General features: G+C 33.3%; 1 protein-coding gene across 5 annotated transcripts in view; it reads right to left on the reverse strand.

Moving 5' to 3' along the window:
* TPP2 (tripeptidyl peptidase 2) overlaps positions 1 to 26,330 on the reverse strand; it is a 96,621-nt gene that overhangs the window by 11,648 nt on the left and 58,643 nt on the right. For 2 of the 5 annotated variants that reach the window (XM_072622022.1, XM_072622021.1), the window contains exons 18-27: positions 20,960 to 21,076; positions 20,348 to 20,448; positions 18,675 to 18,771; positions 15,669 to 15,806; positions 13,696 to 13,940; positions 13,407 to 13,485; positions 11,388 to 11,426; positions 2,491 to 2,642; positions 2,076 to 2,172; positions 779 to 909 (exon numbers count right to left, since the gene is read on the reverse strand). In XM_072622022.1, the coding sequence (XP_072478123.1) occupies positions 779 to 909; positions 2,076 to 2,172; positions 2,491 to 2,642; positions 11,388 to 11,426; positions 13,407 to 13,485; positions 13,696 to 13,940; positions 15,669 to 15,806; positions 18,675 to 18,771; positions 20,348 to 20,448; positions 20,960 to 21,076 (1,196 nt within the window). Of the gene's footprint in view, positions 1 to 767; positions 910 to 2,075; positions 2,173 to 2,490; positions 2,643 to 11,387; positions 11,427 to 13,406; positions 13,486 to 13,695; positions 13,941 to 15,668; positions 15,807 to 18,674; positions 18,772 to 20,347; positions 20,449 to 20,959; positions 21,077 to 26,330 lie in introns of all 5 variants that reach the window. The other 3 variants (XR_011969885.1, XR_011969886.1, XM_072622020.1) reach the window with 3 other exon arrangements.

The following is a 26,330-nucleotide window of genomic DNA, read 5'->3' on the forward strand; positions in this document are numbered from 1 at the left end:
GAATCAATTAGGGAAGAAAATATTTTATCAGGGACATGAGAATTTTCTTCAAACATGAAAAACTGCTACATGAAAGCAGAATTAAGATTGTTCTGCTTGGTCTCAGAGAAGCAATAGGGAGGGATGTCAAAGTGAAGCAGATTTGGGTTTAAAACAAAAGAAAAACCTTAACTATGTTCTCAAATTAGAATGAACTGCCTCAGAAAGGACATGGTTTCCCAAAACTGGAAAACTTATAGCAGAGGCAGGATGAATAGTGCTCTGGGAATTTGTGCAAGGGAATTCTTTCTTTCAAATCTAAGACTGCTAAAATGATCATGTAAATTTAGACTGAATTCTTCAAGCAAGTTATGCTTTACTAATTCAATTTAGCTAATGTCACCATCTAGGCATGGAATAAATTTTAAATTCTGAACAAGCAGCTACTGAAATCCCAAATGGACTATTAGTGCTTGAATGTTATCCCACAGCTCCTTCTTCATGCTCATATACTTGAAAGTATATTTATATTCCAATATACTATCCCCACCAACATCAACTGATAGATCAAAAAAAAAAAATAACCTGACAGATCAGAAAATAAAGATTACTATATTATCATTTCTCTTATATCACAAATAGCTTATGGCACTAGACCCTCAAAAGTTAAGAACACAGAGATACTAGAAGTTGCAAAATCTAATATTTTTTTTCATTTTCTATATTCTTAAAAAGCATTAAACCCCATTTTAAGTGATTAAAAATGAGATGCAAGAAAGAGTATTTACTGGTCAGGTACTTTTTTATAGTAGCAGCATCAGGCCTGGGATCAGTCTTCATTGCAATATAAACTGCTAGAGCTGTTTGGTCTATGTGAGCGAGAACAGCATTTGCAGCTTCAACAATTTCATTAAGTCTTTTCATTCGTTCCTAAGGTGGGGAAAAGAAAAAGTAAGGAATTTTAAGGTAAAATTTCATGTGTCTGTACACTGAAACATGTTTATTTACATTCAATGCCTCATTTCTCATGTCTCAGCCATTTAAGAAGTGCAACACACAAACCTAGAAGTCAAACCATGTGTAAACATGGAATATGGAACTCTGGAGGCTGTCCTCTAAAGTACCCAAAGTACTTCCATAATCTTTTGCCTCTAAAAAATTTGGCTCAAATTTTAAAGTACTTCCACAATGCCTTTATCACTAAAGCTAACACTTCCTTTTTACCTTGTTTACATTCAGGATCTGATAAGAAGATTAGGGAGGGAATGACTAACACAGTTGGCTGGGGGAAACCAGTTAAACCACTCCTCTATATCAAAGAAAATGTCTTTATCTTATAAACTAAACAGCAATAATTCCTTTTTGAGGAGGCAGTGAAAGGAATTATGGGAGTATTAGTAAAATAACCATGCTCATAAAATATAATCACTGGATAGAGAGACTGAAGAAATCTTGCAGGCCTAGATCTAAGCCCATTCCTTCATTTTATACCTAAGGAACTGAAGATGAACAGTTTAAATTATTTCATGCTATTCTATCTTACTCATACAGGCTATTTAGAATAACTAATAAAGTGAAATTAATTTTCTTGCCAACTTTTTTTAAGAGAAATAAAGCAGCAGTTATTAGTATCTGTGTATCTATGACTCCTATTTTAATCTCAGACTTCTTTTCTAAATCTAATGGATGTCTCCATAAAATCACTATATATATATATACACATATATATACACACACACACACTCCAAACCTGCAGAATTTTAGTTGGTTATAACTAATTTTAGTCTTACATATTAAGCAGATTCCTATCTGCTTTCAAGCACCTATGAGATCTGGTCTAATTTAAGTATTTTCAGAACTAAGTTCAAGCATTTTTAAATCACAAGTTCAACTCGTGATTACACTCAAAGAGTCCACTAATGTAGATAACAGAGAACACTGTCTCATCTGTTACAAAATTCTACCACTGAACAAGTACTTTCTCCACTCATTCATTGCCTTCTTCCAGGTTAATGCTACTCAACTCAGATCACAAAAATAAGAATAAATATTAATTTCAAACACAAGACTCATCGATAGTGTAAATAATTTATAACCTTTTCAGAATCCAGTTGATGAAGTCTTGCAACATACAAAGGAAGGTGATTAGGGAAGGTTTCTCTCAATTCATTATAAATATCATTGGTATCCAACCTGCAAAGAGAAGAGAGTCATTATTTCATTTCTTTTAAAACCAGAAATATTTAACATCACAGCTTTTCTGATTTAGAAGGTGAGAAAATAATGGGTCATTTAGAAATTAGTTCCTCAACAAATATTTACAATGTGCTTGGCCAAAGGAACAGGCTAGAAAATATATTAAAATGTCTCTGCTGGGTATCACAATTGTAAAAAGATAAATTTTAGAAGAATAAGCTAGTAAAAGATGTGCCCAAATGTCATCATTAACTTTCCAGTGAACTCCACTTTATATAGCTTTTAAAGCAATATTAAAAACAAAAATTAACATACTTTGTCATCCACTGTATTTTAAGATCTCTCAATGCTTCAGCAAACTCTTCCTTGATATCCTTTTCTTTTTCTGAATCCTTTTCTTTATCTTTACTGCCATTCTTTGTCTTTGTTGGTGCAGGTATTAAGTAGTAATGAACAGGGATTATATCCTGTGCATGTGGGGGAAATATAAATCAATTTCTTGGATCAAAGTAGATACATTAATCTTTGAAAGAACAACATCCTGGTGATGACTTGGCGTATGCAACCTTTTCATGTGCTAGTGTGTTGTTGAAATTGCTGAAACGGGCTATCCAAGGGTTCCAGAAACCACAAATGAAGCCATGAATTCCCATGTGCATTGAGTTTAAACTTTTTTCTCTGAATTCTAAATGAAATTTAGTCATACTTTGCTAACGGGGATCAGAGACAGATTCAATCAGGAGAATCCACAGAGTAAAAAGTTAAAAGGTGAGGGGAATGATGGGGGGGCTTAAGAGGAAGTGTCATAATTCTACATTTTCTACCTAGCAATAGGAAAAAGATGTTAAAAACAAATAACAAATAGCCCCAGCTTTTGTAAGGCTGAAATTAAGGTCAAATTGTAGCTATATGTAGAATTGGGCCATATTTTTAAAAATTCTTGGATGATTTCATTCTATATATATAGGTAAGAATTATAATTCCCCTTTCCCTCCTCAAAAATTCTAAGTAACAATTATCAACTGAATGACCTCATATGTCCCTTCAACACTGACATTCCATAATTCTAACTACCATAACAATACATATTCACTTAAATCTTGAAAAGTCAGTATTATAAATTCACCAGAAAATAAAATTGCATACTACCATTATAAAATGGCTGCTAAGGTGTAGTTTTGGACTATAATATCAGATGTTCCTAATACAAAATGAAATAGTTAAAATATATTTCTCAGTTTATATACAACAGACAGTATTTTTACTGTATTACAAGCTTTTTATTTTATAATGACTTTAAATTTCCCACACTCAAAAACCTTCAGCTAAGTATGTAACTAAAATATGTTTTACTATTCTAAGAGAAACAATGTGAGGGTAAGCAATAGTATACTGAGGTAAGTAAAGTTTGCTAAAAAAAAAAAAAAAATGTGACTTCCATGCAAAGTATTTAAGAAAGGATTACAAGTGAAGGGGGTGAAAGGTCATCTAGATATAAAGTCCATAGCAGCATATCCATTGTAACACTTTTCACAATTAACTAATATTTTATGGCCTAGTTGGTGCCAAGCACTATATCACCACCCCTGCCCCCAGTCTAATGCAGTGATAGAACCAAAAGGATTCTTTTCATGTTAATAATGTTCCTAAATATAATACAACTTAAGAATATATAAAAGAACCTTCATATAAAGAAAAGAGAAAATTCTTCACTTGTTTATTAAGTTTGACTATCTTACTAGATGTACTGTACCTGTGATGTTATGTGATGTTAAGTTGGGGGATTAAATGATACATATAGAAAATTCTATTATGGAAATGTAAGCAAAAGAAGATCATTAAGGTGAACTAAAACAATCACTAAAAATGTCTGAGCAAAATTCTTTCCAAGGCTGATTACAAAGCTGAGATTTCTGATGTATTGTACTTAAAGACAATGGGAATAAAAAAAGCAATTAGGATGTGTGGAATTCTCTTGATTTACATAATTTCTGTTAACATTTTCATATTAAAAATATTTGAAAACAGATTTCACAAAAATGAAGCAAATTAGAAGCAAAGGAAATTTCTTCATATTAGAAATTCAGAATAGGGAAATTATCACAACCAATAAAATGTAATGATCGTTTAATTCTTTTAGCAAAAAATAAAGCCTGAGAAAATGGTGACAGCATGTTAACCTTTTCCTCTGCAATGAGATAGTTCTAGTTTTTCCTCTCCAGTCTGAGTTTCTTTCCTAATTTTCTCTATTTCCCACACTGTGCCCATTTTTTTACCCACAAGTGTCAACTTGAGACCCTTGTTTAGATGGCTCTTTCTACTATTCAAAAACCAGTATTGTTTACATGACTATTTTGTAACAGTGAGAAGTAGAGAAAACAGAACTTACAGATACTGATTGTATACTGTTAAGTTTACTAACTGTATTGATTTTAGCATGTGAACAGGATGGGAAAAATTTCACAGAAAGATGTAATAAACCACTGGACTCAGAGTTAAAAGACCTGGTTTTTAGTTATGGTTTAGGACGTAGCAGATGCATGACTTCGGACAAATTAATTATTCTCTACAACCCTATATCTTCTCCTGTAAAAGAGTGGATAATATCTGTAGTACCTGCTACACATGGTTGATGAAAGAAAAGAAATAATGTAAATCACTCTGCAAACTAAAATGTTATGGAAAAGGAGCTATTATAAGGCAAGAACATGTTCAACTGGACCATAAAATGTGCTGTAACTTAAACTTAGGGAACTTATACTTTCAACAAGACATTTTTATGAGTAGTGCCCTTCACATTAAGGTAAATAGGATATAGTGGTTTTGAGTAAAAATTCCATTACATTCAAATAATGCTTTCTACATTTTACTCCAGTTGGCTAAAAATTCTGACTTTTTAATATTTATTCTACTTACTACCTTCTTCCTTTATTGAAACCCTCAGGAACTGGTCCAACTTCATGAAAATATCATTTTATTCTTAAAAAATTTTATAGTTAATGTATTTACTAAAAAGCATCTGACTATGGGAAACCTAAGTGATCCTAAAAGGTATGTTAGCCAAAACTTTACCAATACACACACGTAAGTACGTATGTATATCCAAATGTATAAACTGACTGCGCTCGATCACATACAGAGAAAACAGGCAAGTGAAGAGAATTAGGATAATTAACAATGATTACTGTAAATGACCTTTTGGCAATGAACAATACTTCATACTATGCTTTTAATTTTCCTTGTTGGGCTAATCAGATGCTTTATAATCAATACATCCTTTTTAATGTAAATTACACTTGCCTTGAAAAGAAGACATTGAAGCTCTTACAGTGGTCAAGAATTGTTATGAGCAGGAACTGTCTATATGCATCTAAATAAGTATTGCCTTTCCCATATAAGGGAATGTATAGCAGTATAACTGTTTTAGTTAAAAAAAAATGCAATAATTTAAGTTGATAATATTTTCTTTCTAGAAATGTCTAGCCCAGATGTGGATTGAAGCCCAAGACTCTATGTTAGGGGAGTGGCAATTCTCTAGAATTCCAAATTTAGGTACACACAAGAATGACTTTTATAGTATGGTAAGAAGCAGAGAAAACAGAATTGTAGGTATCCTAAAGGTGTACCACTAATTGTTTAACTTTTAAACTAAAGAATAAACAAACAAAAAATGAAGTGAATTATGTATCATAGCAATGTCAAACTTTTTTTCTCATAAATGCAGAAATTAATGCCAAAGTACTCTTATAACAGATCCTGGGAGCTGAGGAGGAAGCCATTTTATTTAAAGCCTGATGATCTGTTTTTCACCCAGAAAAATAAAATTAAACCAGCATTAATAAAAAGATGATTTGATCTTATGTTATAGTACCATATCAACAAAATTAAAATATGATTACTTAAAATATAGCATATTAACACAGATATAGATATATTAGCTTGAATTTCCAATCAGAAGAGAAACTTGGTCATTTTACATTTGTTTTATCAAATTAATTATTCATTCCCTCAATTAGCAGAAATAGCTATTTTTTATTAAATTTTGAGAAATCACTCTACCAGTTAACAAGGCAGTCAAAAAACATAGCTATAGAGTATAAAAGCACTTTACTAAGGACTTGACGTTTTCTATTAGGTCAATTGTTTTGGTTGACCTCTGAAGAAATATTACTCAAAATAGATTTACCTATAGCTGTCAACTCAAAAGTATCTTTTAGGCACAATACAACAAATATAGACCCTTGCTTGCTATTTGTAAAAATTACGTGGCTTCTCTATAAAAGCCCTGCCTACTCTGGTACCTCATTGTGGTATAGTAGTAAACTTGGTTTTGCAAATGCTGTTCGCAGAGAGTAACAAATGTGCCCCAAGTATTTCTTTTTTGCTGCCTCAGGACGCATCCCAGTTATATTAGAAAAGTTCATCAAAAGGTTAGTCAAAGAGTGAATTCTTTTTGACCACAGTGACCATGGAATAGACAAAAATCATAAAATGACCCTTTGTGGCAATCTTCTGCTTCTGTAGTAACTAGTTAAAAAGGAAATACAGGATGCTATAAAGAAATTCTAATTTATTAGGCTACCTACAAGGAAATGAACCACATATGTATTAATATCAACAGAGATCAAACCAGAAGACAAAAATTGCCTTAGTTAAATGGAAAATTTACAATGGAAAATTCAGAAGGGTGAACAAGAGGCTTGGTGAAGTTGAATTCACTGTATACTCAGAGGCAACAAGAAACATCATTTTATAGGACACAATGTCATCCTGCCTGACACTGCTCATAACAAAACATGGTAAACAGTATCCCAGCTTTACTCATCAAAATCTGCTGCAGCAGATAAAGATACAGAGGAAAATCTATGAAGACCTCGACAAAGTCCTTCAAACTAAGACAACAGGCATGCTGCCACACATATTATGCTGTCAGTTATTTCACTGTGAAGATGTAAGGATGGTGACAAATGTCAGAAAACGTGGTCTAAAATTGAAAAATTTAAGAGTCTAAAAGCTTGTAGATTATTCAGAAGTCTTATTTATCGTAAACACTTTCTCCAAGAATAGCTGTTAGATTGAATAGTGAGTGAAAAGGTCAAAATAGCAAATTACAAGAAAAGATAAGATGGAAAGAAAACGCTGGTTCCAATTATAATAACACTTCCAATTCAAATACCCACTATGAAAAATGAGGAATGGACATAATCGAAGGCACTGAATATAACCATGTTTTTAAAAAGGTTGAAGAAATACAAAATAACTGCCATAAAGAGACAGCTAAATGAGCCCAAACCCATCTGTGACAGCAACCATGTAAGAACAATGTGGGATCAGTATAAACATTCATTTACTAAATATAGAAAAAGATAACAGAAGATGATGAGCACTTTAATTTCACAAAATGACGAAAAGCTGTTCATGAGAAAACAAGCTTTTAGTTTGGCATTAGTCCCAATTAAGCTAGGTCATCCAAAAGCATTTGTAGATTAAATTGGAAGAACAACAAATACATGTGAAATGAAAGAGATCTTTCAGCATTTCTATGAAATTCTACTAATGAATGGAGTCCCTACATTTGGACTTTGGATAGTACAATGGACAGAACACTGGACTTAAGAGTGAGGAAGATCTGTAATCAAATCCTTCTTCAGATACTTGCTAGTTGTATGACATTAGGCAAGCCACTTAAACTTCTGTCTGCCTGTTTTCTCCACTGTAAATTGGGAACAAGAATAAGTTCTATCTCTCATGGTTGTTGTGTAAATTGCTTTGCAGACTTTAAGGTTCTATAAACATGCTACTACATTATCATCACCTAACCTGTTATGTATGGAAATGACACATTTAAGATGATGAAGTCGGGCAGAATGGCTGGACCCGAATCAAATACATCTAGAAGAAATCCATTTTGGTGGTAACAGAATGTTAAAAATAATTGGGAATTTATTTTTAAGCTAGCTCAAAGAGGAGAGAAGGAAGATTTCACAAGAATAAATAAGTTTACAGACAGAGCTTTTACCAAAAAAAAAAAGAAAAAAAGGTGACTGAGATGACATAAGGAAATACTAGTCTATGTGCACCCATCAAGAATGTCCTTGATTAAAAAACATAAACACAAGAAGGAAACAAGCAGACAGGCTTGGTTTTCTAAGGTAGACCATAATCTTCACAGTCACACACTTGAATGGAAGGCTTAGGAAGTGTAAGGTCCTGCTGTGCCCTTCAAAGAAGTATTTCACTTCATAAAGCAAAATGAAGACTAAAAGGCTTCTTTATCTTAAACAAGGTCTCCCATTCATATAGTAAAAAAAAAAAAAAAAAATTCTAGCAAAGACATAACCCCCTGGAGCTAACCGTTCTCAGGAGTCATTCCGTATCAGCACAAAACAAGGAAGCATAAGCTCACCCAAGTTATTTGCCAGTGTAACGGAAGATGACCTTTCTTAGGGAAAATGATTAAGGGTGATAACCAAACTTACCTCTGGTCTAGATAAATTCACCAACCCAAAGAGGGTGCTCTATTCCACCGAAAGGGAGGCACCCTCTTGGCCTCTTATTCGGAAAAGATTCTCAATACAGATCTGAGAGGAGCCCCCATTGATTCTATGAGAAAAATGGTTCAAGAAGGAATATTTTTGACCTGGTTACTAAACTTTTCTGGAATGCTATTCAAACTGTATTTTTTAAAAACATATTATAATTTTCTTTTTCAAGATTTCTATAAATGTTTCCTAAAACTGTCTCACACTAGAGTGTTATCAGAGGGCATAGATGACTAAGTCATACTCTGGATATCTCTCCAAGCTAGAAATGTTTGGATATAACATAAATTTGTTTCTGGCAGACTTGAGCCTAAAAAATGAGAAGCTCAGTATTAGTAATTTTTTTCTTTTACAGTACTAATTGTATCAAGTCTTGGAATATTATAAAACTTCAAGGAAAGTTAAACGCATTAAAGGCAAGAAAGCAAGTAAAAGGGGGGGTGAAAGTAAAAAGAGAAATAGGAAAAATCAAATACAGGGAGAGAACAAAGGAGACAAAAACACACATGAGAAAGCAACATGTAGGAGATATGAAAACTGAAATAAATTGCTAAAAATAGAGATGGGTTTAGTAGGTTTTAAGATTTATGTTAGTCTCAAATTACATCCTTATGGGTTCAGGTTATCACTCATTGACCTTTAAACATCAATGAAACATTATTCATAACTCTGTAACGAAGTAAAAGTATTAACAATAGCTCATACTTTTGTATAAATAGCTCTTTAAAGTTTTCAAAGTGCTTTACATGTTTTCTCATTGGATCCTCACAACAGTCCTGTGAGGAAGCTACAATGATTACCCTCATTTTACAGATGAGGAAACGGAAGCTAAGAGAGAATAAGTGACTTGCCCAGTCACACAGCTAGTATCTGAAGGATTCAAACTCAGGTCTTCCCAACTCCAAGTCCAGTGATCTACCCACCATGCCACCAAACTATGGAATGGTTAAGAGCCACTTCTAGGAGTTCCAGTACAAAGAAACAGCTTCATTATACAGATCTTCCATATATCTAAGAGGATGCCTTATAGAAACAATGCTTTGTTATTCTGGGTCCCCCCCTGCAATTCTGATTGTTACCAGTACTTTTTCTAATCCTATTTGATGCAAAAAGCATTCTTCATAATCAATGAACTTGGTTGTGTAGTGTAAATAATCAACAAGCATTGATTAGTAAGAGCCTTCTCTTCTATGTCTAAGCACTATGCTAGGTACTGGGAATACAAATTAAAAAAAAGAAAAGGGAAATGCCTATCTCTCAAGGGCCTTACATTTCACATAGAGTTCACTAAGATAAATTCTACTAATTGAACTACTTATGCATCTTTTATGCTACCATATTAAGTAGCAGTAACCTTCTACCTTCAAGTAACCAAATCTAAATAAAAGTCATTAACTTCCAAAAAGATGTCCAACATACAAGAGAAAAAAGTTAGGGACAGTTAGAATGCCTGTCTCCTACAGGTTATTTTCATTTGTTAATTGCCTATAGAGTCTTTGGTCCTTAACTTTTTCTTCTCTAAATCCTCGGGGAAAAAAAAATTTCTAATCAACTACATGTTATATAATAAGTTTTTAATAAATTTTTACTTGCTCTTACAAAATGGTGACCCCCAACTTTTATGTTCCAAAGATTTTAAGAAGAATTACATTTTTAAAAATGCCAAATCCATGTAAATTCTAATTCTCCTTTTTGTCAATTACTGATTGAACCTGAGAAATCTCAATTATCTGTTTCCTCCTTTATGTGATAGGGTAATCAATGAAAAAAAAGAAAATCTACTATTATGATGCTAGAAATAAAGTCTGATCAATGTTAGCAAAATTTTCCTAGGATTCTTTTCACCTCTGCACCAAATTCAATATTTTCAACTCTTTTTTGACTTCCTTTTGAAAAGCAGTCTCGTTAAAATAAGACATCAAAGTAAATTTTCCTTACTGGTTTCACTGTGGCTCCAATAAGCAGGGACTCATAAGACCATTTTAGAATTCCCCATTTCAATGGATCTTTGAGGGACAATCTACTCCATTCTTAGATTTTGAATCCTATGGGATGCTCTCCAAGCAATAATAAACTAAAGGGTACTCTACATCAGCTATTACTTCCTGCTAGGTTCACTTCTGTTCTTCTCTCTGACATCCCATTTCATTTCAAAGTTAAGAATATTTCATTAAACTAAATCCTTCAAAAGAGAATTTCTCAAATCAAACTTGTACCCTTACCTATACATGTCAAGACCATAGATTTAAAAAAGATAATTTTTTCCCTATAGTTTTCTAGACACGTAAATTGTCAAAATATTGAATAATGTAGTTAGAAATATAAAATACAATGGAAATGCTTTATACAAGGACAGAGAGTAGCAGAGCACTTTATCCTAGAATATGACTATCTCAACATCATGAATATTTAAAAGACTAGGATTAGAAGAGTAACATAAAGATAAGATATAAAGAATTGGGGTCTTATAGCAATTCATGCTGCTCAAAGAGATTTAGGAAAGCAGCATGTCAGGGTTTATAGGAGGCATGGCTAGTAGCAATGAACTGTAGAACTTAAAAGGAAAGGAAATTGAGGAGAAGGTTTTAAAAGATATACGGACAGAAAAACGTTAAGTCATACGCAAAAAAAGGCTTTAACATATCTTTTTCAAGAACTGACATTCAGTACCTTTTTAAATTTTCCTTGTCGTTTTGCTGCAGACTGCCCCTGGGAGTTAGAACAACATTCTGTAAGAAAACATGCACACACTACACGGGATGGAGATACCACCTCTGTCTGAATACGGTCTCATTTACTTCCCACTGGTATGGCTTATACTACTTGAAGTGTCAAGTCTGTGATGAAGATTGACACGCTGTTAAAGCACTACTGCTTTTTCCAATTTTTAACACTAATGTGCTTAAGCACAATTGTCTTTTATGTGGTAATTATTCCAAGACAAAGGCTGTAAACACTTCTCTCAAAGATCAAGCAGGCCAAAATTCATGATTATCAAAATAAATCTTAGAAAATCACATTTAACTATTTGTTCACAAGATGTTCTACAAAGTTATTTTTCTAATGCCAGTTTAAATGACAATAGCCCAATTTCTATTCATATGCTGTTTCCCAAAAAGGACCATGCAAAGTAAGGTACCACTTATGGTGCTCACAATAAGAAAAATTATGAAAAGTAACCTTTTCAAACAAGAAACTCCATAAAAGCTAGAAATCTGCTGAGGAATGATTATGAGAATGAGGTGGAAAATAAAATTGAATTGAATGAGGGCTTTTTCTTCTTCTACTTCAAAGAAAACAGGATTTTATTAAATCTGACAATAGCCACTAGCAAATCTCACAGGTTGTCCAAGTTTCTTTGAATCCTCAATTGCCTCAGACGCTAATCAAGAACTAGTAACTATTTTTCATTTGCTGAATTTTATTAATGGGGCAAAAAAAATCTTTTTAATTAAGATGATCTTTTATTTCACAAACTAGTTAAAAACAAATTAAGTGATCTATAGACAAAAAATAAACCTTATATTTCAGATTGAGAGCCATGTCTATAAAGTCTGAATATGAAATCAGTGTTTCTAAAAAGCACTGTACTAGTAGATTCTGATCCTTTTATTTCTACAGAACACATAAGACAAAAATTGAGGCAAGTGACTACAAGGCAAAGATTTTTATTTTTTAACGTGCAAACAAACCCTAAAAATACTGTTCAAGGTCAATGGAAAAATGGGAATGTTTAAAATGGTTAATACCCTTATGAAAACTGTCCATTCCAATAACAACTTTCATAAACTCCAACATAAGGAAACTGAAAGACTGATTTAATTTTTGCAAATACTATCAAGCTGCAAAATGATGAAAGGCTGGATTAGCTTTTGCGGGTAAGGGTAAGCTAAAATTGAATGAAATTATGGCAATTGACGGGTAATGTTCCAGAGAAGTGACTATAAAGAAATGTCATTTTCAGAAGAGAAATCTTATAACACTACAGTGGATGAGAAAAGCTAAAAAAAAAAAAAAAACTATAAAAAGAAAGCCTGCAACAGCATTTGTCGGTTAAATAAAAGGCTTCTGTAAACTGTATTAGCTAAAAATGCAAAACAAATTTCATTTTTACAAAACATGCAAGAACAAAATGTAATCCAGAAATAGCATGCCTATATTTTAAATTACATTTCTCTACTCAATTATTCAATTCTCCATTTCAAAAATGTTTTGTAGAACTGTGGGAAAACCCTGCTGGTACATTACAGGATTTTCAGAATAAACTTTCAGAAGCAACAAATAAAATGTAACAATTTGGTCAATATCCACAATTTTAAGTTAGTCTAACAGAATATCTAGAAATAAAATGATTTTGATTTTAAACACTCCATTTGCTTTCTAAAACCACTTTAGCTTGAATTTCTCCATTAAAAAATGCACTCATATAACAGGAAGTTCAAGTTTAGTTTAGCCATTCAAAATTTAGTAGAGGCTAATGGCCTAAAAAAACCCAAACAAATAATTCTAAAACTCATATGAACAGAAAGTAGCAGCTGTACTAATAATATATGAAGGAGGTGGTAAAATTTTTCACATCTAATTTTGTTTGTTTGACTTATCCACAAGCCTGGGTTAATTAACATTTTTGGAGAAACATGATTTTTTTTTTTTACAATAGCATATGCATTAGGTAAAATTGATACTCACAGCTTTCTTTCCTAGATCAGTCTTTGACAATGTTAAGGATCCTGAAAGATAACATCCTGGACCTGCCCCTTTGGGTATCCTGGAAAATAAATCAAGGAGGGAAAAAAGTTTTAAAAGGGAAAAATCAGAACCAAAATGAAATAATTCCTACATCTCTTAGAATTCTGAAAAGTACATATGGCAGAAAAGAGAAAGAAACCCTTACATATTACAAATATAATCTATGAAATATAAGAAGTGAGCAGTGTGATAATTATTTGGCTTACTTTATTAATTCAGTATTACTTACTTGTCATCAGATAAGGATGTAACAAAGAATGGCTGGCTATGCTTTGGTGGTAATGTTAAACTATTTGACTTCTTCTTTCCAAGGAGAGCAAGACTATGGTTCTCATGAATATCTAAGCTTAAAGTATTAGACAGTCTATGAGAAATAACAAAAGGAAGATCTTTAAGACGATCCAAATCACTGACTTGTTCATGACGTATTTGTAGTCGAACTGTATAATCGCCCTTTTCCAGTTTGACAGAGTACTACAAAAAGAAAAAGAGTTTATAAGAAATAAAGATTAATCAAGCAAATATGTTAGCCTAAGAGAATGAATTCTAGTCTTAGCTAAAACATGAATTATTTTAGAAACTTTGTAGGAATAATAATATAATGCTTCGGAGACATAGGATCACAGGGAAGGGACTTCAGATGTCATCCAGTCTAGTATAAAAAGTTCACGAATCCCTCCTATGACATCCAAGACAAGTTGTCATCTAGCTTTCCTTAAAGTTAACCATAGGAAAACCATGAAAAGGAGAACAGGCTACTTTAGGAGGAAATATGAAGCAAAGCATTTCATAGGAAAATGCTAACTGCTAGGAGGTTGGTTTTTCTTTATTTTAAGCCCTATCTGTAATTTTACTACATTTTATACTATCATTGTATTACATAATATATTATTATATTATTTTATGTATTATACACTCTATGCTATATTATATATATAATATTATATTTCTATTAAGGCTTACTGTAATCTCCATCCAGTTTCCTACTTCTTCCCTCAGGGGTTAAGTAGAACAAATCTAAACCTTCCACCACAGTGAGTCAACTATTTGACTGTGTCAATCTTCTCTTATCTAGGCTAAAATATCTCTAATTCCTTTAATGGAAACTTAAATGATATGGTCTCTGATTTTCTCAAAAACCTGGAAATAATCCAGTCTATCAACATTCTCCCTAAAAAGTGGTACCCAGAACTGAATACAGTTCTCTAAATGGAGTCTAAGTAGGGCAATTATCACCACCTTCATTCCATTAATTAGGCCTATACTCCTATTAATACAGTGTGATTTTGAATTCACACTGAATACAATTAGAGTCCATTTAAACTATCAGATCTTTTTCATACAAGTCACCTTTGGTCATTTCTCTGCTATCATCTACTTGTAAAGTTAGCTTTCTGAACATGACTCAATTAGTAAGATAGAATCAGACAAGTACAAATAAACGTGGGTTCAGTCCACTCTCCTAGGCCATCAAGAACTTTGGGGATCCTGACTGTTCTCCACCATGTTAGCTATCTTACTAAGTCTTATATCATCTGCAAGTTTGACAAGATTATTATTTATGTTTTGACCTAAGTCACTGACAAAAATGGTGAATACAAAAGAGCAAAGGAGAGATTGCTGGGGCAGTCCCTTAATAACATTCTTTCACAACTACTCTTTGGTTCTGATTATATGAGCAGTTCTGAATTCATCTAATATATATCCATCTGGTCCATAAAGGTGTTACAAGATAATCTGCAAAAAATATCACATTGACATTGATTTATATTTATTTATAGTAAGACTTCTTAACCGCGCGTGTGTGTGTGTGTGTGTGTGTGTGTGTGTGTGTGTGTGTGTGTGACACGAACCCTTTGGGAAATCTGGTAAGACTTTTGGACCCCTTTTCAGTATGTGTTTAAATTAATAAAAAATACATGCCATTACTAAGAAAAACAATTATGATGTGTGCAATTAAGTTATCCGAATTTTAAAAAATCATACATTTGCTGAAATCAGGCCTGGGGACTCCAGATTAAGAACCTGATCTATGGGATACCTTTGATCTAATGATGTAATGGTAACTCAAATAAATTTATATGTATCATCAGAAGCACAATTTTTTCTTATTTTAGTAAATATGACATGTTGAAAACATAGATTAAGTAAAGTGACTATATTCACTTCACAATAAAAGTCGAGAAATTATTCTAAAGATACCTGGTGAGGATAGGCATCACCTGATCCCATTTGTCTCTTATTCTGGTCAAAAATAATCCAGAGTTGGCTGTCAAATTCTGATTCATATAATAATTCACAAAGCAGAGGACAGCTTGGAGTTATTTCCCCACTCTTTGGCTACAAAAAAGTACAAATATGATTTCTTCAAAAACAAAATTAACCATTTAAAAAGGATGCCTAAGATAATACTCCTAAAATTAAGCTTAGAATAAACAAAAAATTAAAAAAAAATTGTAAGATAAAATGACATATGGGAAAAGTAAAATGCTCATTAGGCTAATGTTTTACAAAAGATTATGTCCCTATTATAAAAATGCTAAGAAAGTAAAAATAAATACCATGATCAAAAGAAGACACTTATTTCAAATACAACAAGAGCAAAGAAATATATGTTTAATTTCATAAAGATACAGAGAGAAAGTGAGAGGAGCACACAATTAGATCTTCAAAATACTTCCCTAAATTAATAAGACTGAAAAAAAACCTTCAACTGAAAAATGTTTCATCAGTTATAGGCACAAATGACTCTTAGAAAAATGTTTAACTTTATCTCGTTTATATGATAGATCAAAAAACATAAGCATCTTTCATACAGAAATATTCAGATTCATTATCACTACAATAAAATAGTTAATATTTAATTGTTTACTGTACTTGATATGACAATATCTCAATGCTTTTCTAAAAGACAGAGAAATGGAAAAGCTGAAGAAAATGCTGCGTGTGATTTTCTACAGAACCTTAAAATTGGAGGCACATTACTTGGCATACACTTTATGTTAGGTCTATAGAAAGTTAATGAGCGCTTACCTATTAGAAATTAAATAGCTATGAAGGGGTATATTGGGACATGTTAAAGATGCTGTTAACACCTGGTAGACTTAATAACAGTTTTATAATACAATTTCCAAAAATGTTCAGGTACCCTCAAATGGCAAATTTTACTTTGAAATGTTTGGTGCCAAACATCGCTGGTGCTTACATTACTGGATTACACCTTTTTCTAATACTGTTCTGCCCTTTTTACACACCTCACACCTATAACAACTTTCTCACTTTTTTCTCCTTATGAAGTCTCCTCCCCAGAGAGAATCAATTACTTTAATCCTTAATTGCCTCAAGTAATTTTGCTTGAACCCTCCTAGACACTTAACCATTTGACAACATACTTATCTGTATATATTAAATGACTATTTTTCATCTCTGTATCTCCATACTTATATGCAGTACCATATATATATATATATGTGTGTGTGTGTGTGTGTGTATATGTGTGTGTGTATGTATAGATGTATGTATGTGTATATGTATATATGTGTGTATATACACACATACATACACACACACACATATGGAGAGAGAGTAAGTATATACTTAATAAATGTCTGCTGAAAAAAAAAAAATCTCAGGTGATAGACCCTGTTAGCTCTTGTCCTATATCTTCTCCATTTTGTGGCTGATTTCCTGAGAAGAGCGTCTACAACTGAAGTCTCCACTTTCTTTCCTTTTCTGGTCTCCCACTTTATCATTCAACTGAAAATGCTCTCTCCAAAGTTAGTAATGATCTCTTAATTATCAAATACATTGGCCTTTTCTCAAACCTCATCTTTCTTAACCTATCTTATCTTTTGATACTGCCAGTAAACATCTTATACTTAACACTTTCTTCTTTCATGATACTGATCTCTCTTGCCTTTCCTACCTATATGACTATTCCTTCTCAGTCATCTTTGATGGATCTTTATCCAGGTTACACCTGCTAATTGTGACTGTCCCTCAGGGCAGTCTCCTTATACACTATTTCACGTAGTGATCTCATCTACTCCCATGAATTCAATTATCGTCCCTATGCTGATGATTCTCAAATCTATTTGTCCAACCTTAACTTCTCTGGAGACCTCCAGTCTTGCATCTCTAACTTCCCTTTAGACATCTAGAACTAGAAATCTTCTAGATATCTTAAATTCAACATATCTTAAATTGAAGGGCTATACTCATCTCATCCCCTAATCCTCCCCTCTCTTCCTAACTTCTCTATTGCTATCAAGGAAACCCTTGCAACAGAAAGGTCATCCTCAAATCTTCACTCTTACTTCTCATATCCAATCAGTGGTCAACTCCAGTCATTTCTACCTTTATGACATCTCTTGAATATAACCCCTTTTCTCCTCTGACATTATAAACCACAGTGGTGAAGGCTTTCACTCTACCTCACACTTGAACTAGCATTTTGATTGATCTCTCTACCTTGTGAATCTCTGAACTCCAGTTCACCCTCCACTCAGGTATCAAGCTGTACTTCCTGCTCTGCCCCTGCCAATCATTATTCAATAAAATCCAGTGGCTCCCTTTTACATCCAGGATCAAAAACAAAATCCTCTATTTGACTTTTAAAGTCCTTTATAAACTGTATACCTATACAGTCATCATATACCTTATTCCCTGCTACTTTGTGATCCAGTGACATTGGCTTCCTTGCTTTTCCTCACACAAGACACTCCAAATCTCTGGACTCCAAGAATTTTCACTGGCTATTCCACTGCCTGGACCTCTGCCTCTTTATCCCTTCCTCCTAGGTTCCTTCATGTCTCAGCTTCAAGAAGCCTTTCACAATCCTCTTTAAACTCAGTGACCTACCTGTGAAATCACTCCCAGTTATCATATATCCACCATATTTGTACATCGTTCTCTGCCTGCTTTCTCTTCCACTGGACTGTTTTACTTATTTTGCCTATATTTATAACTCTTGTACTTCGCATGGAGCTTGACACAAAGCAGGCACTTAAATGCTAGTTGACGAATAGGAATTATGGCAGTATTAATATATGCACTGTTTCCAGAATGTTACAGGATAAACACTGCTGCTTATTTGCTCAAGCTCTTACATTCTATCCTTACTTTTTAGTTATGATAATTCACAGAAACAATGCAAACTTAGAATACCTATTTTGACTATAAATATATTTTCTTTATGCAAATACTTACTTGATGAAAGTTATACGTCAAGACCATCTCATAAAGTTGACGATTATTTGGTAAAACATCTCTGGATCCTAAAGGTTTTGTTTTTGCACTTACTGGTCTGCAATTAGGGAATTAGTTTTTTTTAAAAATAATATTCATATAATTAAACGGTACTTTATATTTTTAAAACTGGAATGTGACATCTTAATTCTAACAGAAAAAAATAATAAATTTCCTTTTAAACATATGTACAAACATTCATACAAATGAATCTCTGAATAACAAAGATTTTTAAATGCACAAAAAATAACAAATTTTTTTCAAGAGTAAATGCAACCAAAGATGGATTGGAGCTGTACTGTAATACTCATATCAAATATGTAAAATTAATTTGGAATTAAAGATGAGGTATACTTTTTTGTGAAAGTGATTAGAGAAAATATCAACTATAAAAGAAAGAGTGACTTAAATTATGTTGTGAATTCTGAAATTTAAAGAAGGCATCAAAGAAAGAGACAAATTTAAAAATATTTTGATGGTTTTTTTTAGATATTTAAACTACTGTAGGCAAAAATTCATTCCCAAAGTTTCAAGACTGAACTTTCCAAGTTAGTTATTCAGGTTTCAGAATATCTTGTTTAGCAAAACAAAGACAATGAAAAGATTAAGCTTTAAGTTCCAGGTAAGTCTGATGACTCAAGTGTAATCAAACTGGCTAAAACGAATAATAGAAGGGTAAGAAATCTAACTGAAGCCACACCACAAGGAACTTTAAAAATAAGGCAATACTTAACATACAAAGTAATTCTTGTTACATGAGAATAACAGTCAAGACGCTAATAGTGTAGAAAGAGAATAAATAAAAGCAGTTCTCAGTATAGCATATAAATTGTATAAGTCAAATTAACTTTGAGGATCATCTACTTCCCTAAGCTGCAGTTCAATTTTTGGTATTCAGCCTTACAATGCTGACATGGAGCAACCTGGATGACTGAATATCTAATAGAACTTGGACTTCATCATGCTTTGTTGTCAATTCCAGGTCACACTTCTACATATTTGTATGTCACCAGGAGATTTCTTTCCAGCATTAGATTACTTGTAATGTACTTTGCCAATAGCGCCCATGCTGACATGAGTTAGGATCAGATTCATTTGAACAATCCAAATAAATAATACTTCCTTGTATTCACTATTGCTGTTTTTACAAAGAGCCCTCACTCAATCTCTAATTTTATCCTCATAGTTTAAGTGTAACATAACTAGTTAGCATCCATTAACATAGTCATTTTATAGGAAGAGCTACTTGAGCAGGGAAATACTAAATTAATGCTATCTCCATACTGCTCAGGAATAATTTGAAGCTTTTCAATTGTCTCTTAAAGCACTCCAAATCCACATTAATAAAGTAAGAAAAAGAGATAATTGTTCATTTTATCTAGTCATCATTATCTTTGGCATACAATAAAAAGAATAACTTCCTAAATACCAGGGATACCCAACTCATCAAATACAAAGTATTTCAAATTGGGGTACAAATAGAAAAAATAGTCATGGTTGTCTTGATTTGGTCTGTGGGTAGTTCTAGCTTTGGAGTATCAGGGTATTCAAAGACTAAACTATCAAAGTTTATTAACATTTAATTAATTAAAGCTATTACTATTTATAGCTCACAGAAAAATATAATTAAATACCGTAGAGTTTGGACCCAGCTCTTCAAAGTTATGCAGGGGGCAAGATCTTCATATTTCAAGGAAGACTGAACGTCAAAACGGTTTATTCCTTCTGAGGCATGCTAAAGAAAAAAACAAGATATTTTATAAATTAGTGTCTATATTAGCTTTAAAATGTTAACACCACTTACTTCAAGGTGAGTGAATGAGCTTACAGTTAAAGCATTACATACTCAGTCATGTTTCAAATTAAACTAAAATTTTCAAGAAATACATCAGAATAACTGTATAAGCTAACTAAAAACAATCTGAAGTTGACAGAACCATAGTTACTTCTTCATTCAAAGTGAATTAACCTAACTCTCTAATCTATGGAATGTCTTCATTTCACCAATATCTGGGGTTATAGGCCCAGCATGTTTCTGCTCTGCTAATCTACCCTTGCAGATTCTACCAGCCTAGGACGGCCCGAGTAGGCTTCTACTGATCAATACATTTGTTTTCTAAGATCAAACTAATTAAACACAAAAGTGAGCATCATGCTAGGTGGTGCTACATTATGTATGAGTGCCAAGATATGATTTTACAATAACAAAATTCATATCTTTACAAATGCAAGGTGATTATACTTACAATGTTTAACTGAGAAGCAGTACAAATTATCCCATGGAAGGAAACCGTGTAATCAATATTGACATCGCTAAGACTTGCCCACCACCGAGCAATGCAAAATTCAATTGCCTTTCCACCCTATGAATGAAAAAACGAAACATGAATATTTAATTGTCTTTCCGAATTCTCTTATATCACTCTAAGATTTCAGAATATCAGTATTCAATGTTTCAGGATAGGCATACATCTAACCTAAGAAATAAATTACTCAAATGTAGGACAGGTGTTCTCAGATACTGCATCACTTTACGTGAAAGTCAGAGTTGGTAAGAGCAAGACAATCCACTAGAAAAGTTTACACTATGAAGTATATACAACACATGCTATACAGAACAAAGAAAACTATAACAGATTTGAAAAAAATGTATAGCCTATAGAGAAGAAATAAAAACTTAAAATCCAAAAATAACATAACTTGAAAAATGTCTATTTTTTAACAATTAGTATAATTTCTGTGGTTGAACTGGGGTCCTTTTTCAATATGGGAAATTTTCAAATGTTTTGATGATAGTGGACATCATACTGTTCAGGGCAAAGGAGCTATTTACCAGCATATATGAAAATATTTCAAAAGAAGAAAATACAATAAGGTGGAAGTGACTACATCATAGGAAGCTAAAAAAATGTTATTAATCACAAGGCAAGGATGGAAAATTTCTCACAAATGTAGAAAAATAACCACAATCAAAATTTTTACTTTAATTCCATCTCAACCAAGATTAAATAAGACTCTTCTCCATCATCTTTCCTCAATAATTGGCAGCTAGGTGGTGCAGTCAAGAGAGCACCAGTGCAGGAGTCAGGAGGACCTGAGTTCAAATCTCACCTCAGACACTTGACACTCACTAGCTGTGTGACCTTGGGCAAGTCACTTAACCCCAAGTGCCTTATCCTGGGTCATCTCCAGTCATCCTGATGAATATCTGGTCACTGGATTCAGATGGCTCTGGAGAAGTGAGGCTGGTGACCTGTACAGCCCTCCCTCACTCAAAACAAAGTCAAGTGCAAGTCATGTCATCATTTCTCTGATGGCATGGTCTTCTTCGGCTACGAAGGACACAATAATTACTACATGTTTACAAAACTACTTTTCTGCAATGTTACTCCCTAGTGAGAATTTGGTATAAGGCAAGTTTATCATTGACGCTCTTTTGTTTTGCTGTTTAAAATAATTTCATGAAATTGCTAATGTGAGATCCAAATAATTTTATTTTAAAGTAGATGGGCTATAACTGTTTACAGAAGAGAAATGTTTAGAAAATAGTACACCTGTTTAATACTCCTTCCATGAGTAATTAAATAAGTACCCCAAATAATTATGGCAGTTTCACCAAAGCCAGTAAATTATGTACAAAATTTTATTTTCTGATGTAAACCAGAAAAAACTGAAAGGTGACTGAGATTCATAGTGAGAAGAAATAAATTAGAGAAACTCAGAATGTATGCAGGATTGATGGCATCTGACTAGCTATGTAAATACACTTTAGTGCATCAAAATTACTCAAAACCTCAAACTACAAAAAATTCCCATATTTCTAGATTTTATTTTAACATCCTAAAATGCCATGTCTAACATTCAAATAAAAGCTACATACAAAGTATCAATCTCAGACACAACAGAAAAATTGATAGAAGGGAGCATAGGAAAAAAAATTGCCTGTCAGATATATGGATAAGGGGATAATTCATGACCAAAAAAAGAGACAAAGAGGTTCAAGCGAGGTAAAACAATTAATTTTGATTACATAAAATTTTAAAAAGCAATGCAGCCAAAATCAGAAACTGGCGGGAAAAAACAAAAAGATGTTTGCAGCAAGTTTCTCTGATAAAGACCCAATTTGGGGTTCTCTTGGCAGAGATATGGAGTGGTTGGCCATTGCCTTCTCCAGCCCATTTGACAGATTAGGAAACTGAGGCAAACAGGGTGAATGAAGTGACTTGCCCAGAGTCACACAACTAGCAAGTGTCTGAGGCCAGATCTGAATTCAGTAAGATGAGTTTTTCTGACTCCAGGTCTGGCACACTATTCATTGCACCCTACCTCCAGTTAAGACTCTACCCAGATTAGACATTACTCTAATGTATCACTAACTGGTTTAAACTTGAGAATGACAACTCTCATGAAGCAGGCAAAGTTCCAAGAGGAACCAGCAATCTTGGGGAAACAAGATGGATTTTTATAGGGCAAAGATGCAACTATATAACAAAGTATGAATACTAAAAAAGCATGAGGGGGTTTGTTAAGGGATTAAGCAATAGGTTAGGATCCCAGCCACAGTGCAACTGTGCATTCAATTACCTACAATGCATGCCAAAAAACCCATTTGGGCATCTCAGTTCTCAAATAAAGAGAACTGATCCAAATTTATAAAAACAGGAGCCATTCTCCAATTGATAAATGGTCAAAGGATATGAACAGGCAGGTTTCAGAAGAACTCAAAGCTATCAATAGTCACATGAAAAAATGCTGTAAATCACTAATAATTAGAAATATGCCCAAAGATGGGTTAATATGACAAAAAAGGAAAATGACAACTGCTGGAGGAGATGTGGGAAACTAGGTACACTAATGCACTGTTGGTGGAGCTGTGAACTAGTCAAACCATTCTGGAGAACAATTTGGAACTATGTCCCAAGGGCTATAAAACTGTGCATACCCTTTGACCCAGCAATACTGCTACTAGGTCTACACTGGAAGGAGATTTAAAACAAAACAAAACAGAAAAAGATAAAGTCCCATATGGAAAAAAAATAGTTATAACAGTTGTTTTCATGGTGGCAAAGTATTAGAAACTAAAGAGATATGCTCATCAATTGGGTAATAACTGAACAAGTTAAGGCTATGACTGTGAGGGAATAGTATTGTACTGCAAAAAGTGATGAAAGGAATGGTTTTAGAAAAACCTGGAAAGACTTCTATGAACTGATGCAGAGTGAATAGGACCAGAACAATCTATACAGTAATCACAATATGATAAAGATAATAATCTGAATCAATACAATCTCCAAAGGCATTATGATGCAAAATGCTCTCCACCTCCAAACAGGGAATGGACGGTTTCCAGAGTGCAGACTGAAGCATGTTGTTTTCTCCCTTTCTTTATTTCACCCCTCTACTCTTTTGGGGGAGAAACACAGTTAATATGAAAATGCTTTGCATGACTTCATATGTATAATGAATATCATATTTTTTGCCTTATTAATGGTTGGAGAAGGGGATGTAGGGAAGGATATAATTTGTAATTGAAAATAAAAATAAATTTTTTTTAAAATAGAGAAATTCTATCATGTAAATTAAAGAATGAAAAAGTATTTATTAAATGCTTGCAAGATGATATGTTCTAATGAGAGAGTAAAACATGTAAGAAGGAAGTAGGAAGCAATGGAAGACACAGTAGCATGGTTTGGAAGTGATGCAGACACATGAGAAGATAAAAGTGAAAACTCGCTTATTAGAGCCCAGACTGCCAGGGGCAGGGGACAGAGGAAGATACCTAGAGTGCAAGTGGCATGGCCAATGGGTGAGACTTTATAGGGAAATAATATTTTAAAAATGCAATAAAAGCAAAGGACTAACATTGTTAATTTCACATTTCTTGTTCTCCCTGGCACAGCCCATCTACCATCTTCATGCCTTTGCACTGCTGGCCCACCCCATGCCTAGTATACTCTTCCTCCTCTTCTGACTTTTTTAAGCTTCATTTAAGACTGTTCAAATCTCACCTTCTGAAGGATGATTTTCCTAGTAATTCCTAGCTGCTAGAGCCTACCTCTCTGAAATATATTTTCTCCTTTAGCATGACCTAGTTATTTGTATATGACTTTCTTCATCAGAGGTGAGCTCCCTGACGTAAGGTACTGTTTTGCTTTTCTTTATATCAATACCTAGCACATGGTAAATGTTTAATAAATCCTTGTTGACTAAATATATATGTATATATGCACACATACGTATGTTTGTATTAGAAAAAGCCTTAGTCTTCAAAATTATAAGCACTAGTTAAAAAATAGAAAAGAACACGAGGGGAAAAGAACAGATGAGTTATCTTTTAAAAATAAACAGAGTTCAATAACCAAGATCTTCGAGGAAAACTGAAGAGAAAATTGAATGGAAAATGGTCATATACTACATATTGCAATGAACTTCAAAATAAAATAAAAAGGCAAAATAAATACAAAAGGTTACCTCAAAAAATGGGGGGGAAGGGATGAGGAAAGAAAGAAGTTCTTTACAGATCAAAGATTAAGTGGAAAATTCATAAAACAAGGGATAAAAAATTCATCAAAGGCAGAATAAACAATTTGCAAACTGTACTTTTAATATGAGTAAAAACAATGCAAATTGAGAGTAAGAAATGTCAAATGAGGAAAAAAAAATCTTTGCATCTAGTATCACAGATTAAAAGGTTTGAATCATAGATTAATAGTGTTTTAAGCACAAATAAATGAAACCTAAAGTCATCTACCAATAAATAGGTGATAAAATGATGTGAGGTTATCAAAAGGAAAAAATCATATAAAGATGCTCAAAATTATTGATAAAAGAAATGCAAATTTTAAATTAAAAATATATTTAGAAAAAATGACAAAGACATTTTTAAAAATAGAAATAGCCTTGAAAGGCCTATGAGAAGACAGGCACACTAACACTATGGTGTGGTGGAGCTTTGAAGTGGTACAACCATTCTGGAAAACAATTTTATGCTACGTAAGAAAAGTTACTAAACTGTTCATACACAGTTTAACCAATAATGGGCACATAACTCAAAGAAGTCAAAGACAGAAAGGATTCATATATATCAAAATATTCCTAGTACATTTTATACCAGAAAACTGAGAGGCAGTAGAATATAGTAGATTAAGACCTGGCCTTGAAGTCAAGACTGGAGTTCAAGTCCCCCTGACATAAATAGACCGTGAAGCCCTAAGACTATCTTGCAGGAAAGGTAATAACTATCTGGAACTTCTCTATACTAATGAAATCCCAGTCCTTATCTAGTCCCTTAACCCTGGGGTCAAATGTTATCAGACAAAGTCATTGTGCTGGACAGTTTTCCTTGACTGTTCTTTATGACAATAGAGAATTCTACTGAAGGTACAAGAGGGGATCTCAGAAAATATTTGTGATATAAAAACAAAAGGTGAGGAGGGCAGAGTGAAAGCAGAAATTTCCTTGAGTTCTCCCCCAAACAGCTCCAAATACCTGTAAAAAAAAAATGACTCTAAACAAATTCTAGAGCAGCAGAACCCACAAAGTGAAACAAATTGCCAGCTCATGACAACCTGGAAGGTTGACAGGAAAAGTCTATCATATCAGGCTGGAAGAGGAGCG

Source organism: Notamacropus eugenii, chromosome 6, assembly GCF_028372415.1.
Source record: "Notamacropus eugenii isolate mMacEug1 chromosome 6, mMacEug1.pri_v2, whole genome shotgun sequence".
Taxonomy (NCBI): domain Eukaryota; kingdom Metazoa; phylum Chordata; class Mammalia; order Diprotodontia; family Macropodidae; genus Notamacropus; species Notamacropus eugenii.